The sequence below is a fragment of the Cyprinodon variegatus genome, unplaced genomic scaffold (assembly GCF_000732505.1).
Source record: "Cyprinodon variegatus isolate N-32 unplaced genomic scaffold, C_variegatus-1.0 Scaffold158, whole genome shotgun sequence".
Classification (NCBI taxonomy): Eukaryota; Metazoa; Chordata; class Actinopteri; order Cyprinodontiformes; family Cyprinodontidae; genus Cyprinodon; species Cyprinodon variegatus.
In genome coordinates, this window is record NW_015150611.1 from 182,949 (window position 1) to 199,401 (window position 16,453).

At 35.5% G+C, this 16,453-nt stretch overlaps 2 protein-coding genes across 2 annotated transcripts in view; both read left to right on the forward strand.

Annotated features, from left to right (window-relative positions):
* Positions 1–252: 252 nt before the first annotated feature.
* LOC107086646 (taste receptor type 1 member 1-like) lies at positions 253–9,441 on the forward strand. Its single transcript, XM_015377736.1, has 7 exons — positions 253–443; positions 685–982; positions 1,105–1,836; positions 6,421–6,627; positions 7,139–7,259; positions 7,699–8,485; positions 9,360–9,441. The coding sequence occupies exons 1-7, from the start codon at positions 253–255 to the stop codon at positions 9,439–9,441; spliced, it is 2,418 nt and encodes an 805-aa protein (XP_015233222.1).
* Positions 9,442–11,819: 2,378 nt separating this feature from the next.
* LOC107086647 (taste receptor type 1 member 1-like) overlaps positions 11,820–16,453 on the forward strand; it is a 9,113-nt gene continuing 4,479 nt past the window's right edge. Inside the window, exons 1-4 of the mRNA XM_015377737.1 lie at positions 11,820–11,836; positions 12,354–12,464; positions 14,659–14,956; positions 15,073–15,798. Of these exons, the coding sequence (XP_015233223.1) occupies positions 11,820–11,836; positions 12,354–12,464; positions 14,659–14,956; positions 15,073–15,798 (1,152 nt within the window). The remainder of the gene's footprint in view (positions 11,837–12,353; positions 12,465–14,658; positions 14,957–15,072; positions 15,799–16,453) is intronic.

Sequence of the window (16,453 nt, forward strand, 5' to 3'; positions counted from 1 at the left end):
ATATATATATATATATATATATATATATATATATATATATATATATATATACAGACAATGAGTTATTTGTCAACCAAGTATTTGACAGCTGCATACATTTTGCATGCTTATTTGAAAATTATTCAAATAAGACAGTAATATATTCATTACTACTCCTTTTTCTTAAATTTTTGCTGGCATTACAGTCAAACCTCTGGTGCAAAGGCAAGAATAAGTTTGTAAGAGGTCACCATAGACAGGCAGTAAAAACGTATGGCAATGTATAAGATTCTTGCTCCTGTGTTCCTGTTGGGATATCTACTACCGGTACATGCCCTCACTGAATCAGCTCCTGCCTCAGAGTTTATTTTGGAAGGAGATTTTTTGATTGGTGGACTTTTTGACATTCATCAAGTCAGTGACAATCTTTCTCCGGACAGACCAGAGGTTATTACTTGTTCAAGGTTGGTTATTTTACCATGACTAGCAACTTTTTCTTTATTTAGCAGTTGCAAAATACCATACATGATTTGTTTCCCTAATAGATTTAGCTTCCAAAAACAAAAAGGAGGGAATGAATCTGAATTACTTGAATACTATATTCACTGTTCTTTTCACAGTAAAAATTGCAACATTTGTAATATGCAGACATCACAGGAACCTACATATAAATAACTTTTTCCTTGTCCTTTTTTCTATTCACAGTCAACCTTTTACTTTATCAAGTTATCGGAGATTTCAGGTGATGAGATTCTCTGTAGAGGAAATAAATAACTCAACTAATCTGTTACCCAGTGTAACACTTGGCTATGAAATGTATGACCACTGCTCAGATACTCATAATTTCCCCAGTATTTTCAACCTTATCTCTGTTAATGGTTCCATCAAACCTTGGAATAAATCACTGACAGAAACGTCCAAAGTGATTGCACTAGTGGGCACTTATACAAGCACAGCAACTCTGAATTTTGCTCCACTTTTCATGACTGATCTTATTCCTCTGGTAAATATTTCAACTGGACTTAGCTGAATTGTTTTAACATTATTTAATAGTTTTGATGGTTTTTTTCAACATTTTGAGAAAGTAATGTTTTAATAAAAACAATGTCGATTTCTCATTCACAGATCAGTTATGGAGCTTCTAGTTCTGTCTTTTCAAAAAAATATAATTTTCCATCATTTTTTAGAACTATACATCCAAACAAAGATGTTATAAAAGTTGTCTTGATGATTTTGAAGGAATTCAACTGGCGCTGGGTTTCATTCTTACACATTGACGATGATTATGGCAGAGATGGTCGGGACTTGTTTATCAAAAGCATTGAGGATACTGAGATCTGTCTGGCATACACTAAAGGCCTTAATACGTACACAAATTATCTAAATATTTTTCAAACACTAATCTCACTTAAGGTAAATGTCATCATTGTTTTTGCACCAGAATGGACTGCTGAAGATCTCATTAAGGCCGCTATAAAGTACAACATCACCAACAAAGTTTGGATAGCCGTTGATGCTTGGTCCTTACACAAAACGCTTCCGAAAGAAAATGGGATCAGAAATATTGGAACTGTTATTGGGATTGCTGAGCCAATATTAGCAATACCAGGTTTCAGGGATTTCATCCATTCTTTTAAAGCTCTGCATCAGCAGGAAGGTATGGAGAAGGATAAGGGAAAGTTCTGTGAGCAAGTCTGCAACTGCACCAATGTGACAGCTGAAGATATCATCCATGCAGACCCATCCTTCTCCTTCTCTGTTTACTCTGCTGTGTATGCCATTGCCCATGCTTTACATTCTGTCTTGCAATGTGGAGCAGGCAAGTGTAACAGCAATGTGAAGGTGCACCCACACATGGTAAGTTTATTATCTTTTATGCAATTCCATGGTCCCTTAGGAATAATCTATTTCTTACATTTCTTAAATATACAGAAAACACAACATTTTGTTTGTTTCATTAGTTTTTTTCTTATCAGAAAAAAGAGAAATAATTTGAAAATGTAATTTTGCAGAAATTGTATATATCATAGTTAATTTGAGCAAAAGCTGCAAAATACCCCTGATTTTAATAGAGGGTGATTAACTTATTTAAGGTGTTTTTTTATATGCCTCTAAAACCAGTGAGTTAATTTACAGAACATCATTCCTTCTGTGTGGGTACAATTTTAGTTTAAGTAATTTTTAAACAATAGCTAATAAGTTATCGCTCAGAATGACGTTGGTGATTCCAAAAATTGTATTGCTTTGAGCCATTTATTAGTTCACCAGCATGGAGACTACCTTATTGGTTCAGGAGAATCAAAGACAAAACAAAGCTATTTAATGGATCCTTAGCAGCAACAACGGGAAAACAACTCACAGTTTATTGGTTGCTCATTTGTTTTTACTTTGTGCCGCAGATACATGCACAAACAAGCCCCTCCTCTTCTACTCCACTGAATGAAAGCATGGATTAAAGGAGGGGTGCAGCAGCTTAGGTAGTAGCGCTTATTTGACATGCAAATATTACATGATATCTGAGTTGTATATTGTACACTGCCTTTAACATGAACATAGGAGGTTTAGGGGTTTGTGGAATGCCCTTTATATGAAGTCAGTGGCTGAAAACTAAAAAAGACATAAAGTGTACTCTGATGTAGTCTGACTGGCTACAGAGTGGCATCTAGAAACATTTTTCTGATGACAAAAACAGTAAGGCAACCTACAGTATTTGCCAAAAAATATCTATTAAGGTCGGGGTTAACAAATAGTCACATCACCATGTAGATGTAGATTCTAATCTAAATCTTGTCTAGATAATTGTTTTTGAAACAGGCCTGTCAAACTAAATATAAATGAAAATAAGACAGTTTTGAATATGAGGTTAAAGACATGGCAAGGCAAGTTTTTTTTTTTTTTTTATATAGCACATTTTATTGGCAAGAGCATTTACATTTGCTCTACATTAGAGAAACAGGAAAGCAAATTGCTCTGGAATAGAGGCAACACAAATATTTCAAGAGAATAAAAATGAATAATTAAAATAAGACAATTATATAAAAAGCTGATTGATTAAAGAAAAAGAAAATAATTGACTAAAGAAAAAGAAAGATGGACTGAAAAGTTTACTAACGTTTAGATAGTATACTCAAAGGTCACTCTAAACAAATTAGTGTTAAATCTTGATTTGTTTTTAAAACTTGTGTGAGCAGTCAGGTTGCATCTGAGAATCAGGCTATTGTGAGCTGATGTGCAAGAAGCATATAGTTATAGCGCTGTGGTCAATCATATGTGTAGTTGTGCACATTTAAAGTATCTTCATTGTCCGAATTAATATAGGGATCCACTGTTTAGTGCCAGGGCTAGCTGTAAAGGCCAAAATGCTACTTTGCTGTCCACTCCCGATGAGCTTTCATTCTTCCCAAAAATAAATAATTATTTCATAACTATTCATTGTATATTTAAAATGCTCACACAAATAGTTTTTAAAGGCAACAACCTGAAGAAAGAATATAGTTTTGATGTATACAATTACAATATTACATAATATGACCAACAACTTCAAAATGCATGCACATGTGATGGCTGCAAAATCAAATGCAAGATAAAGCTGTGCAATCAAATACAAAACTAAATAAAATATCAAGGTTAAGACAACTTTGAAAGGTAACACTCTAAAGAATAAAAGCAAACTTGAAAGATAAGTACCAGAAGTATTTTACACTAACGAAATATTTAGCAAATATCTAGTGTAGTAAAGTAGTAAAGGGTCACTTCTTTATCAGTCCTGGTTCCTGTAGGGCAAGCTTTGGGCCACCCACACTGGCCATTGAGCATATTGTCCTTCTGAAGAAGCTTGGTAAATCTTTCATACATGATGATACTCATATATACATAACACAGGGGTTTAGCTATAGTAGATTATGGACAAAGGTTTTGCCTTCCACTCACATGGATATCTAAGGATACCCACTGCTCTGGAAGCATTTTTATTTTAACTTTGGTTGTCTGTTGTCTTCTTTTTGCTGTTGTTATGTTGTCTGTTTTCTGCCCTTTCATCTCATTCAGATGTGGAAGCAGACTTCTAGGAATTACTGTATATCTTCTGTGTTGTCTTTTTTTGCTGTTTAGTTTTATCTTCTTTCCTTTCAACGATCTATCCTGTCCCTATCTCTTTCTCTATCCCCTTAGTTCATATCCCCTTTCTTTCTCCCCCCTTCTCCGTCTCAGTGTCTGTTTTATACAGTTTTACTTCCTAAATGATTCCCAATAAAGTTTCATACACAAGGACCCTTTGGAACTCAATGGCAACAACTATAATAATCTGCCAGAGAGAGCAAATATGATTAGCTATTGTCTAGCTCTAGGACAATGACTGCCAGAGCTATATTGGCAAACCTGGAACACGTACCGTAAAAAAAGAATACAGGTTCTCAAAATCTGGCTTTTGACCCATAAAAACGCCAGAATGAATGCTTGGCTCAAATATTGGTTGTAATTCAAATCTTTCAATAAAATATAATGTGTAAAAAGTACTGTGTTTGGAGCTAGGCTTGGGCAACACTGCTGCTTTCCTCCCTTGGGTGGTACCAGGTCCCAGCCCTTTTTAGAACTCAAGCTGCCTTCCCACACTGAGAAGTCTGGGGCTCTCCTCCTTGGTCTGTGGGCTTTTCCTCCCCAGGAGGATTGGCTCCTAGACCTGGGAGGATAGTGTATGTATGAGGAAGTAAGAATATGTTTAGTGTGTACCCCTGTGTGCATCTCAGTTGAGTATTTGTATATGTCCATATGGGTGTAAAGGTGGGATTGTGTGTGTGTCTTTGTCTGCTTGTCAGTTTGAGATTTTGGCTCCCCTTCCACATACTGAAACACCCTAGGCCCAAAGTATGAGAAGGGCCTGTCTCCTGCCCTTTCATATGTTCCCCACTGATGAGAGGTGCCTGTGTCTGCTGGCATGCTGATGGATCTCCAGGTGCGAGTTGAGTAATTCGATGGCCGCTGTCCTGGTGACTGCTGGGCCAATTAGGGGGTGGTGTGCCCCCGGACCTCTCATCCAGGTCCACCTTGGGTGTGGCCAGCCGCCAGCAGAGCATATGGGCTCACTGCAACAACCTGTTGGACCTCGGCACTATAACAACTGGGGCCAGGCCCCTTAGGCCCCCCTGGGGGGTTGGGTTCCTGCTATTTTTGTCTGCCCTTCTTTTGTGTGTGTGGCTATCCTTATGCTTGCCCTACTTGTGGTCCAGTGATCTGGGGTGCCTTTGGATATCTGGGGCTCATGTCTTATCTTTGCCGATCCTGGGCCCTGTAAGGCAAGGCTGGTACCACTCACACCTGCATCTTTTCATTCTGAAGAAGCTTTCTAAATCCTTTATACACAACCTGCCCATGCACACATACTATATGAGTTTGGTTCAGATGTTCATGGATAAACGGCAATACTAAATACTAATCTGCAACTACAGATATATACCACCCTGAATAGTGTTGTGTAATCAGCATAAGTTTGCCTTCCACACACATGGATATCTAAGGGATACCTGCTTCTCTAGAAGCTTTTTTGATGTTTACACTGGTTGTCTGTTGTCTTATTTTCGCCGGAACCTTGTGGCGACAACCAAAATGGTCTGACCATAAATGCAAATCTGTTGGGCTATTATCTAGCCCTGAGCCATCAATTCCTAAAGCTATATTGGCAAAACAGGGCAAACAAAAACATCAAAAGAACCATGGGTATAAAAGTAATAAAAACAGCATCAACATACTTGGTTTTGTCTATTTCTATGCAATGCTCTTATATCTTTGAAACACATGAATATGCTTCATCGTTATTATTTTTATTATTCAGTTTAAATTCTATAGAGGATCTCAAGACTCAACTCTCCAAGTTTCCTTGTTGCCTCATTGCCTTGAGATCCTTCAGTATCTCAAGATTCAATTCCCAAAGTTGTCTTTTTTATCAGTGAACCTCACTTGGGCTAACTTATCGACATGGCAACTTTGGGGAATATTGTTGGTGTAGATCGACCCTGAACTGATATTGGTGCCCCTCAGTCTTTGTCCATCCCTTAGGGCAGGGACCGACCCTGCCTAGTCACTCCAATAAAAAAATGAATAAAATCAGGCTCTACCACCAGAAGACAGGGGAGCAACAGTTCAATTTAAGTTCAAATCTTAACACGTGAAAGTGATACATTAAGCAAAGGGTAGGAACCGTGTTTAGACTACCATGTTGCTAATACAGAAGTTGCTTCCTGCCTGTTTAAAAAAAAGGAAACTGTAGAGCATAAACACACCCACAGTTATTGCACCCAGAGGGTAGAATTGGATTGTGTCTAAGATAATTACCCTTAATTTGAATCTATCCTGTTTAGTGTACATATCTCAATCAACCAGTGATTTAGAACACATGCAAAATATTATCTTTACAAGTATTCTGTTTTTTGTTTTTTTAAACTATAGATTCTAACAGAGCTAAGGAGATCAAATTTCACTCTTCTAAACCAGACGGTTCAGTTTGATGAGAATGGTGACCCAAAGTATGGCTCATATTCAATAGTTTGCTGGAACCAAAGCGGTGAAGCAGAGGAAGTTGGCTTTTACAGTTTCCCTCCATCAGTGCAGTTCTTCATCAACAAGAGCAAAATCAAGTGGCATGACAATGGGGAGGTAATTTTAATTGATTAAAAATAAAAAAAAATCAATATCAATTTGTTTTTCCTCTGTCTGGATGGAAGTATACACACATTAAAACTACAAAAAAAAATTAATATTAGCCACAGTGAGCTTATTAAAGGAACAATTCTTATAGGGGTATATTAAAATCCTTACTACTCCATACACTATCCCCAATGTCAACATATATTCCTCTTTTTGCAGTAGCAAAATCTCATACTGAAATTAGAGAAAAAATAATCCTTTACAGTAAGCCTATTTATTAAGTGTAATAGTATTTCTTTAGGTATTGGACTCAATAGTAGATTGGGGTAACTTTAGGCAAGTGGCTAGTTTTGTTATCTCCTGATGTATGAAGTAAAAAAAAAAAATCATTTGTTTTACATACTTACCAAAAATGGACAGTTTTTGAAAAACTTGTGTTATTACGTGTGTAACTTTTTCTATCTTAGATATGCAATTTTTACTCACTTTTATTTCTCTGCTTGACACATGACTTGCACAGGTGCCTGTATCCATTTGTTCCCAAGAATGTTCTGAAGGGTTTGTAAAAAGACAAGAAGGAACTCACAAATGCTGCTTCAGTTGTACTATTTGTCAACCAGGAACTTATATCGTTAATACAGGTAAAAAATAATTACAGTGCATAAATGCGGTGATGCCAATATTTGTTTTGCATCCAGTTTATTAGCTATTATGAATGAAATATATACTTACATGTTTGAGTCTGTTTAACGCATTAAAACAGAAAATCATCAAGTTTACAATATGGTGGATCTCATGTATCAAGGATTAAACTTTTAACGTCACTTTATCAGAACATGCAATCCTATATAGATATCTGCATATCCATCCAGTTGTCAGTTTTTATATATGAAATATATGTTAGCTTGTTTAAATCTTTGTTTTGCATTAAAACAGAAAACTGGCCTTACAATATAATTAAAATATGGTTTTCTTTATATATGTATCACAGGCCTATAATTATTCGAACATGCAAGTCTACACAGATTTCTTGTTTTAGCTAACTTTGCAAATTAACTGTCTATGTCTTCTGTGTAACAGGGAATCATTCCGACTGCATCAGCTGTAAGGACACAGAGTGGTCTGACGAAGGAAGTACTACATGCCATCTGCGGCATGTGGAATACACACCTTATTCAAGTGGTGAAGCTGTGGTGATCATTCTTGGAGCTTTCATTTTTGTGGCCCTTGCTGCAGCTGTCTCTGTTCTCTTTCTACACAATTACAAGTCACCTGTTGTCAAATCTGCTGGAGGTCCGATGTGCTTTCTTATTTTAGCATGTCTGAGTCTGTCCTGCATTAGCGTGTTCTTTAACTTTGGTAAGCCCACAGCTGCTTCCTGTGTTTTGAAATATTTCCCATTTTTCCTCTTTTTCACTATATGTATTGCATGTTTTTTAGTACGTTCATTTCAAATTGTTTATGTATTCAAAATAGCATTTAAGTATCCCATCCTCCTCAGCTGGTGGATGAAATACCAAGGGCAGTGGTTGTTCATCATTGTAGTATTTGTCATTCAAACAATTTTACTAATTCATGGTTATTCCTCTGCCCCCCCAACACCTGGTAATATTACACATCCAGAGTCAAAAACAATCACACTGTGTTGTAATCAAAGTTTTGAAGCTTTGTCTGGTTTTCTGATTTTATTTTCAATATTGTGTTTCTTTTGTTTTGTTTTCTCTTACATGGGAAAAGATTTTCCAAAGAATTACAATGAGGCCAAATCAATAACGTTCTGCCTTCTGCTGTTGGTCATAATCTGGATCATATATGCCACTACCCATCTGCTTAACCATTCATCTTACACCTGTAACTTACAAAAAATGTAAGTTACTAAAGTTAAACATAGATAAATAACAAAAAAGAAAATTAATTATGGTGAATAAAATAAAGCAGGGATCTCTTGCACAGTTTATTTTTTAACTAATTTATTTAATTTTCATTTACTGTACTGGTAAACGATAAGTAAAGATGTGATTTTATATCAGACCTGTTACATTGAAACTTCATGTAAACCTCATGATTTAGATCTATCCATGTGAACCAAAATATGAGATGCAAAGCTCTCCTCTCTGGTGGAATTAAGTCATTTTGAGTGGTGCTCTGGAACTAATTAGCTTTTAAATTAAGCTCTATGCAGTTTTTTTCTAACAGTCCAAATGAATTTCCCCAGGGATGTTTTAGGACCTTAACCCTCTATGCTTTCAATAAACAAAATGTGCAAAGTGTAGCAATATGGAGTAGGCAGAACTCTGATGTATTTAGTTTCTTTATTTTGCTGTTGCTGGGAAATTCAAATGACATTTGATTTGGGTCATTATTGTGCTGCAAGACCACATCGCAAGAGATGACCTGTAACTTAGACCAAGCTTTCTGACACTGGACAGCACATTTCTCTCTAGAATCCTTTCATACTCTCGAGATCCAAATTAGCTTTTTTATCATTTGTTTCTATCAATTGTTTCCTCCTTGATCATCTCCCATTAGGACCACTTTTGCTCATACAACAATGGATGGTAGGATCTGACACTGATGTTCCTCAAACCTAAAGTTCAACTCTAGAAGTTTGTCTTGGCTCTTCTTTCACTATTCATGTAATTCATGACTTTGATTTGTCTTAAATTTCCCTCCTTCAGCCACATCCAGGGAAGTTTGCTACAGTCTCATGGATCAAAAATTTCTGAATTTTGTTGTCACAGGAACATCAACCCTTTGCCTTCTCTGATCCATATTGAGTGTGGTACACACCATATCACCAAAAAGCTCAGTTACTACCTGTAGCCCTATATATAGGCCCACTGACTGATTACAAGATTGTAGACACCTGTGATGCTAATTTGTGGAAACACTTCGTTTTGAAAAATTGCTTTATTCACATTATTTCCTGTCTTCTGGGGTTACCATCAGTTTTGTCCAGGCCTTTTTCCTATGATTTTTTAAAAATTATTTTTATTTAGAAGGAATTGGTTAATTTTGATGGAATTTTAATATATTATTTTTTTTTTTAAAATATTAAAATAAGGTCACCAACAATTTTTTCAACATATGTATATAATGCTAGATGAAAAAAAGAAAACTTCTCTGGAATAGCATATCCTCTGGCTGTGATCATGGATATCTTTAGTATATAGTAGAGCAGACTATAATTTATTTCTTTTTGAAGCCCACTTTTACTTTCTGATCAATTTAATCATTTGTAACATCTTTATAAAGGCTCATCATTGTAATATAGTTTTTCAAACTGGATTTTGAAACTTTTTACAATAATTTGTGTATGTACAGTATGTATGAAAATGTATGGGTGTGTAGGTTTATGTAGGGGTCGTTATAGGTGAACATATATTGATTAATAGTTAGTGGTATCATATGAGAGAATATGAAACAGCATATAATAAGGCATGTAAATATTAAATAGGCTTTCTAGTCCAGGCAAGTTTGAATAAACGTTTTGCGCTGTAATTAATTTGTAATTCTATGCATTTTACTCCTTTACTTTCAGTCATTTTAATTTCTTACTAATACTATTAGCTTATTAATTCATAAAATTATGCATTTTATACAGATGAAGACATAAACAATTAATAAACCATATTTCAATAAATATTAAAGTGCTTTCATTGAGTTTACTCTTTTATCTTTTTTAATTGCTTTGTAGCATAAATAATATGATTAACTGATATTGTTCAGTTTCATTTATTTCCATATTTCTATTTCTAAACAAATGCCATTTCAAGGCACTTTACAAGTTAAGTATCACATTACAATGTTAATTTAATTAAAGGGACAATGTGTAAGAAATGTCTCTTTTTATTCACAAAAGTCAAGTATTGCTTTAACTAATGCTCATCCTGAAAAATAATCTAAGATTAAAAAAATTATCTAATATAAAAACAATCTAATATGAAAACATAAGGTGTTCTAATAGCTTAGAATAAGTTGTTTATAAATATAATGGGAGATGCCATATTGCATCACCATATTTAATCATATTAGTTTGGCTTACAAGTTTAGAAGTTTACAAGTATGTCCCCAAAAGGGGACAAACTTAAGGGGAGAAACTTGTAAGCCTTATACATTTAACTTATATTTGAAAATGTGTACTCAGTGGCTGAGGAGTTTAAAACAAACAACAGCACTCTTTGTCCAGTGGGATGTAAGACAAACAAACCAAATATAAAAAAGAAGTAATAACTGGAAGAAAATGAGAGAGAATTTATGCGGGAGTAGAGTTTTCAAAACAGATGTAGGTTTGCAGGCTTTCTGCTGGACAGGTAAGGTAATAAATATCACAGTGAAGTTTAATGACAATAATAACACATTTTATTTAGAGTGCATTTCAGGACACTCAGGGACACCATACATCCAACAATCAAACTATACACAATATAACTCAATTATACAATATCTTTAGTTAATGGTTATGGAGTGCTCACCAGCAAGTAGTCCGGTCCCTCACCCCCACCTGGCAGATTTTTTTGCTATCTACACTAAATGAGCTCTGAGGCAACATTTACCAGCTCATATTATCTTTTGCATAAGTCATACCAGTTTGTGAGTGTAGGCTTGTTTTAGCCCTGTTTTCAGATAAATGTTTTGTGTTTCATTGTTTCATTGTTCAAATTTTATATCGATAACAGTGGTTTATGTGTCTACTCCATTCAAAAGGAATAGAATGTCACTCTGCAGCTTTTGTGACTTTGAGGCACCAGTGTGTTGTTTGTCATTCATTTAGTGCACCACTAGATGAAAGTAAAACTGTGCCTTTAAGATTTATATCAATTTAAAGCCATTCCAATTTAAAAGGTAAAAAAAATACAATATTAATTGATAATGTTACTCCTACTGGTAAGAGAAAATGTTACCGGCCAATTTTATTTTGTCATTGTGGCATGCCCTAAACCTGTACTGCATATGACAACAGAGACAAACCACAGCTTTTAAACAGGCAGTAATCACCAGCTGCCATTTTTCATAGGTGATTAGATTTGTTGCCCTGAGGGAGTTGGGGCAAAAAGTGGATTAGTGGATTTTTTTCCAGAATAACCTCATACACAGACGAAAGAGAGCAAACAGGTAAAGGCAGCAATGACAATGTAAAAACCTTTGTCTTGATGAAAAACACAGGCAAATGAGAAGTACTGGACCATGGTTATATGGCAATGGAAAAAATTCTAAAGTGAGCAAACATAGTTAATGGCAATATGGTTACAAGAATAGCTTAATCTAGACATAGGACAACGCTGGATGATGAAGCAGTAAACCAGAGAAACTAACTATGCAAAAAGGAAAAATAAATGAATTGTCAGGTGGTAAATTATTTTATTTATTTTGTTGTTATACTTTTTGACTAAATCAAAACAAAATTTAATAGACAGACTCAACAGACATCATTTCACAAATTAGTTGCTTACATAACAAGTAGCTTGACACAAACTGATTATATAATTTTTGCATGCTGATTTGTAAATTGTCCTCGTGTCATTAGCTGTGCATTTGCGCGTGATCATTCATGTCTAGTTCTTTAGTATGATCAGCATATCTCAGCAACCCCAGTAGCTCTTTGTGAAGGTAGAGGGAAAGGCAGTACAATTAAACGTTAGACGTTTGGAAGGAGAAATGATTATTAAAAAACAGTTTTTCGCCTTTTTGTGTCTATTTGAAAATTGCTTGCATCATTTCATTTGGCCTGTTAGAGGCTCAGAGTTTCGGCAGGATGGAGATTACTTGATCGGTGGACTTTTTGATGTTCATCTAAGCAGCAAATCTCCAAATCATCAAAGACCAGAAGCCTTCACCTGCTCAAAGTGAGTTTTCTAAACTTGGTTGATAGATTCATTATTATTAAACATAAAGAGAATATGTAGCAAGCATATTGTTTAGGGAGGATATAGTTCTAATATCCCTGGATGAAAATCTTTGTCTTAAAAAATGTCAATATCAATCCAAAAAATAAAAGCATACGACCTTGTGAAAATCGTGGCTGAAGTTACAAAGAGACAGTCTCTATTGACAGTCCCACCATTGTGTGCTGAAAGAGCATTCCATCAGGGAAGTGGCCATTACTTCAAAAGGTCATTAAAAGCCTGACCAAACCATTCCAACAATGAGGTAGAGAGATGGTAGTATTATTTGGAATACTAAAGAGGTAAATGCAATATACAGCATGGAGTAACATAAGTAAAACTTACACTGTGTAAAATTGTCTTGTATATTTACAGTAAAATACTGGCTGTATGGTTGCCAGTAATAGACTGTTATTTTATGCTATACTCTCAGTGTTCTCAGATTTACAGTAAGTTACTGCTTATCATGAATTTGGTGATTATAGTGTATTACTGTCTTGTTTTTGTTATAATACAAGACTTACTTTTACTGTTAAGAAGGAATATCAATTTGTTCATGTAGTGCTAATTCACAAAAAGTAATCTCAAGGCACTTTATTGAGATAATTCAATGTCTCTATAGACAGTGAATATTCTCAGGAGCAATTGTGATTGGTTAACTGGTTTTCAGTGTGGTCAGGGACCAGAAGGGTCACAGAAATGGTAAATGGAGAAGGTAAAAAAAGATACTGCTGCAAAAAAGAATTTGGAATGAAAAGTAAAAAAGGAAATAGAAATGGGATAAGGAATTAGCTTTTAAAATGTATGGTTCAGGGGGTTTGCTTTGGTGGCGAAGTGGTTAGCGCACACGACCAATGTATGGAGGCCTTAGTCCTCGACTTGGGCGAACCAGGTTACGACTCCGACCTGTGGTCTTTTCCTGCATCTCTCTCCCCCTTTCTCATAACCCCTTTCCTGTCAGGCCACTAGTGCTGTAAAAACTGAAAAAAAAAATGGTTCAGAAATATATTTAGAATATGATTTTTGAATTATGGTTTTTAAATCACTATTTAGAAACAGGATTTGTGGGGCGTCCAGGTGACGCAGCGGTTGGCGCGCACGACCCATATACTGAGGCCTTAGTCCTCAAGGCGGCTGACCCAGGTTTGAATCTGACCTGTGGCCCTTTACCGCATGTCTCTCCCCCTCTCATACCCCTTTTCGTGTCAGCCTACTATCAAAAAAACAAGCCACTAGTGCTGTAAAAACTAAGAAAAAAAAATTGGATTTGAAAACAAATTTTCAAATTGTAGTATTTAATCATAAATTAATAAATACTATTTACAATTCCTCTTTAATAATTCAATTTAACATGTACAATTAGAAAACACTTTTCAAATTGTATGATTTAAATTTTTTCTGTGACTCTTCTGGACCTCCATGGTTTTAGAGTTTGTGTTATAGAAAGATGAAGTCCTAAGCAATGAAGTTCATGATCATGATTATTCAATCATGATAATTTGATGAGTTAATGACAATGCAAAATGTGATTACAAGTGAACTTTCCATAAATATCTCAGTGTAGTACAAAAAAAGTTAAAAACTAAAAAGATGAAAACAAAATTTAAAAAAGTGAAATATTAACACTGAAACCCTTAAAAAGATGATTTTGTCTGTTCCTCCCCTGACCTTAGAAAGAAAAAGAGTCACTGTTAGAATTAAACTTTACACTCTAAACAGCTGGATTTAACTCCAAATACTACAAAACAGGCAAAGCCCATAGTAAATTCATGAAACATAATTGTGCTTCGAGTATGGCCCAGAAAAAAAAAAAAAAAAACAATATTACTACTCAATTTAGGCTATGAAATATTTGACCACTGCTCAGACAGAAATTTCCTAGCATATTTAAACGTATTGCTGTTAACATCAGCCTTAATTTCTACTTCCACAGGACCAAATGTGCACAGACCCTATCACCATCGTCTGTCATTGCCTAGTTTGTGGCAACAATGACTGTAGATATGTTTGTGTGTTAGTTTTACACGGCTTTCAAATACCTAAATATAGATGCAAACAAGATTTGAAGGTCAACAACTTTTGAAGGTCAGCAGCTTACGGTGCAGGAAAAAAAAAATCTACTTTTGAACTTACACTTTTCCGTTTCTTTCCACAGTCAACCTTTCATTCTAACAAGTTACCGAAGACTGCAGATCATGAGATTCTCTGTGGAGCAAATCAACAACTCCACAGACTTGCTGCCAAATGTATCCCTTGGCTATGAAATATTTGACCACTGCTCAGATACACAGAATTTTCCAAGCATTTTGAAACTTATCTCTGTTAACAACATCATCCAACCTTGGGGGGAGTCAAGTAGGAATATCTCTAAGGTGATAGCAGTGGTTGGAACTTATACAAGCACAGAAGCAATAACTGTGGCCCCGTTCTTCATGACGAATCTAATACCTATGGTAAACCAATATGATATTTTAACAAATAAAAAACTGTCTGCTACATATTGTAGTGAATATCCTGTCATACAATGTTTTTAGGCACAATGTTATCTGCTTTATTCTTCTCTTAACAGGTGTCCTATGGAGCCGCTAGTTCTGCCTTATCAAAAAAAAAGAGTTATCCTTCCTTTTTAAGAACAGTCCACCCCAATACAGATATTCTTGAAGTTTTTTTCAAAATTTTGCAAGAATTCAACTGGCACTGGGTGTCTTTCCTTTATACTGATGATGACTATGGAACAGATGCCTTGAATTTGTTCAGCAACATCATCAAAGAAACTGACATCTGCCTGGCATACACCAAAAGCCTTGAAGAAAACACAGATTATCCCCTAATGTTCAGACAGCTGGAGTCACGGGGGGTGAATGTGATTATTGCTTTTGTACTGGAATGGACTGCTGAAGATCTTATTAAGGGAGCCATAAAACACAATTTCACCAACAAAGTGTGGATAGCAGGTGATGGGTGGTCTTTAAACAAAAGGATACATATGGAAAAAGGAATCAGAAATATTGGAACTGTAGTTGGAGTTGCAGAACCAGCAGTGCCAATCCCTGGCTTTAGAGATTTCATCTACTCTTCAAAAGGCCATTGTTCAAATGGAAATCCTGACCAAGGAAGATTATGTAACCAGATTTCAAACTGCAACAACCTAACTGCTGAAGATATCATTAATGCAGACCCATCGTTCTCTTTCTCTGTTTACTCTGCCATTTATGCCATTGCCCACGCTTTACACAACACCTTGCAATGTGGAGATGGCAGTTGTAACAGAACTATACCTGTGAAACCACACATGGTTAGTATGAAGATGTTAATTTAACTTCAATTTCTACAGTCTTTTCTTTTGTAACCTATACTTACAAGCTGGCTCTGAATTGTTCTTGTCTTTGGAATGATTATAAATACCACATATAGAACTAAGCAAAAAAAAAAACAAAGGCTAACAGATTCACATATTGGAAACCAGATGTGGAGCAATCCTTTTTATTGTGCAGTTGAATAGTTCTTCACACTAAATCCTTGAAGACAAAGAAAGTATGTATATGTATATACTTGTACCCCTTAAAGCTTTTAAACTTTCCAACCACAATCTAAGGTGTAGTTGCTTCTCAAAAATGAGAATATAGTGGGAAAAAAAATCTCAATAAATTTGCCAATCAATTTAGAATGTGAAAACAATATTTATTACACTTAGAGAGAAATCTTTCAAGCCTTAATTTCTGGCCTCACAGATGATTGTGGCTCATATCATAAAGTTAAATATTGCAAATTTATGGTGTCACACCCTAATAGGCCATTGAACTCAAAGGAACTGCAAAGGTTACTTGAGTTTCGAAATGGTCTCTAAGTCTGGATCATGGGCTATGCAATCATGGGTAAGACTGCTGATGTGAAATATGTCCAGAAAACACCCACTGACCCCACTTAACTACAATGGCAAGCCTTAAAAT

Coding starts and splice junctions, on each gene's coding strand:
- LOC107086646 (XM_015377736.1), top strand. CDS start 253: ATGGCAATGTATAAGATTCTTGCTCCTGTGTTCCTGTTGGGATATCTA. Junction 983..1,104: donor TGACTGATCTTATTCCTCTG/GTAAATATTTCA, acceptor TCTCATTCACAG/ATCAGTTATGGAGCTTCTAG. Junction 6,628..7,138: donor AGTGGCATGACAATGGGGAG/GTAATTTTAATT, acceptor TGACTTGCACAG/GTGCCTGTATCCATTTGTTC.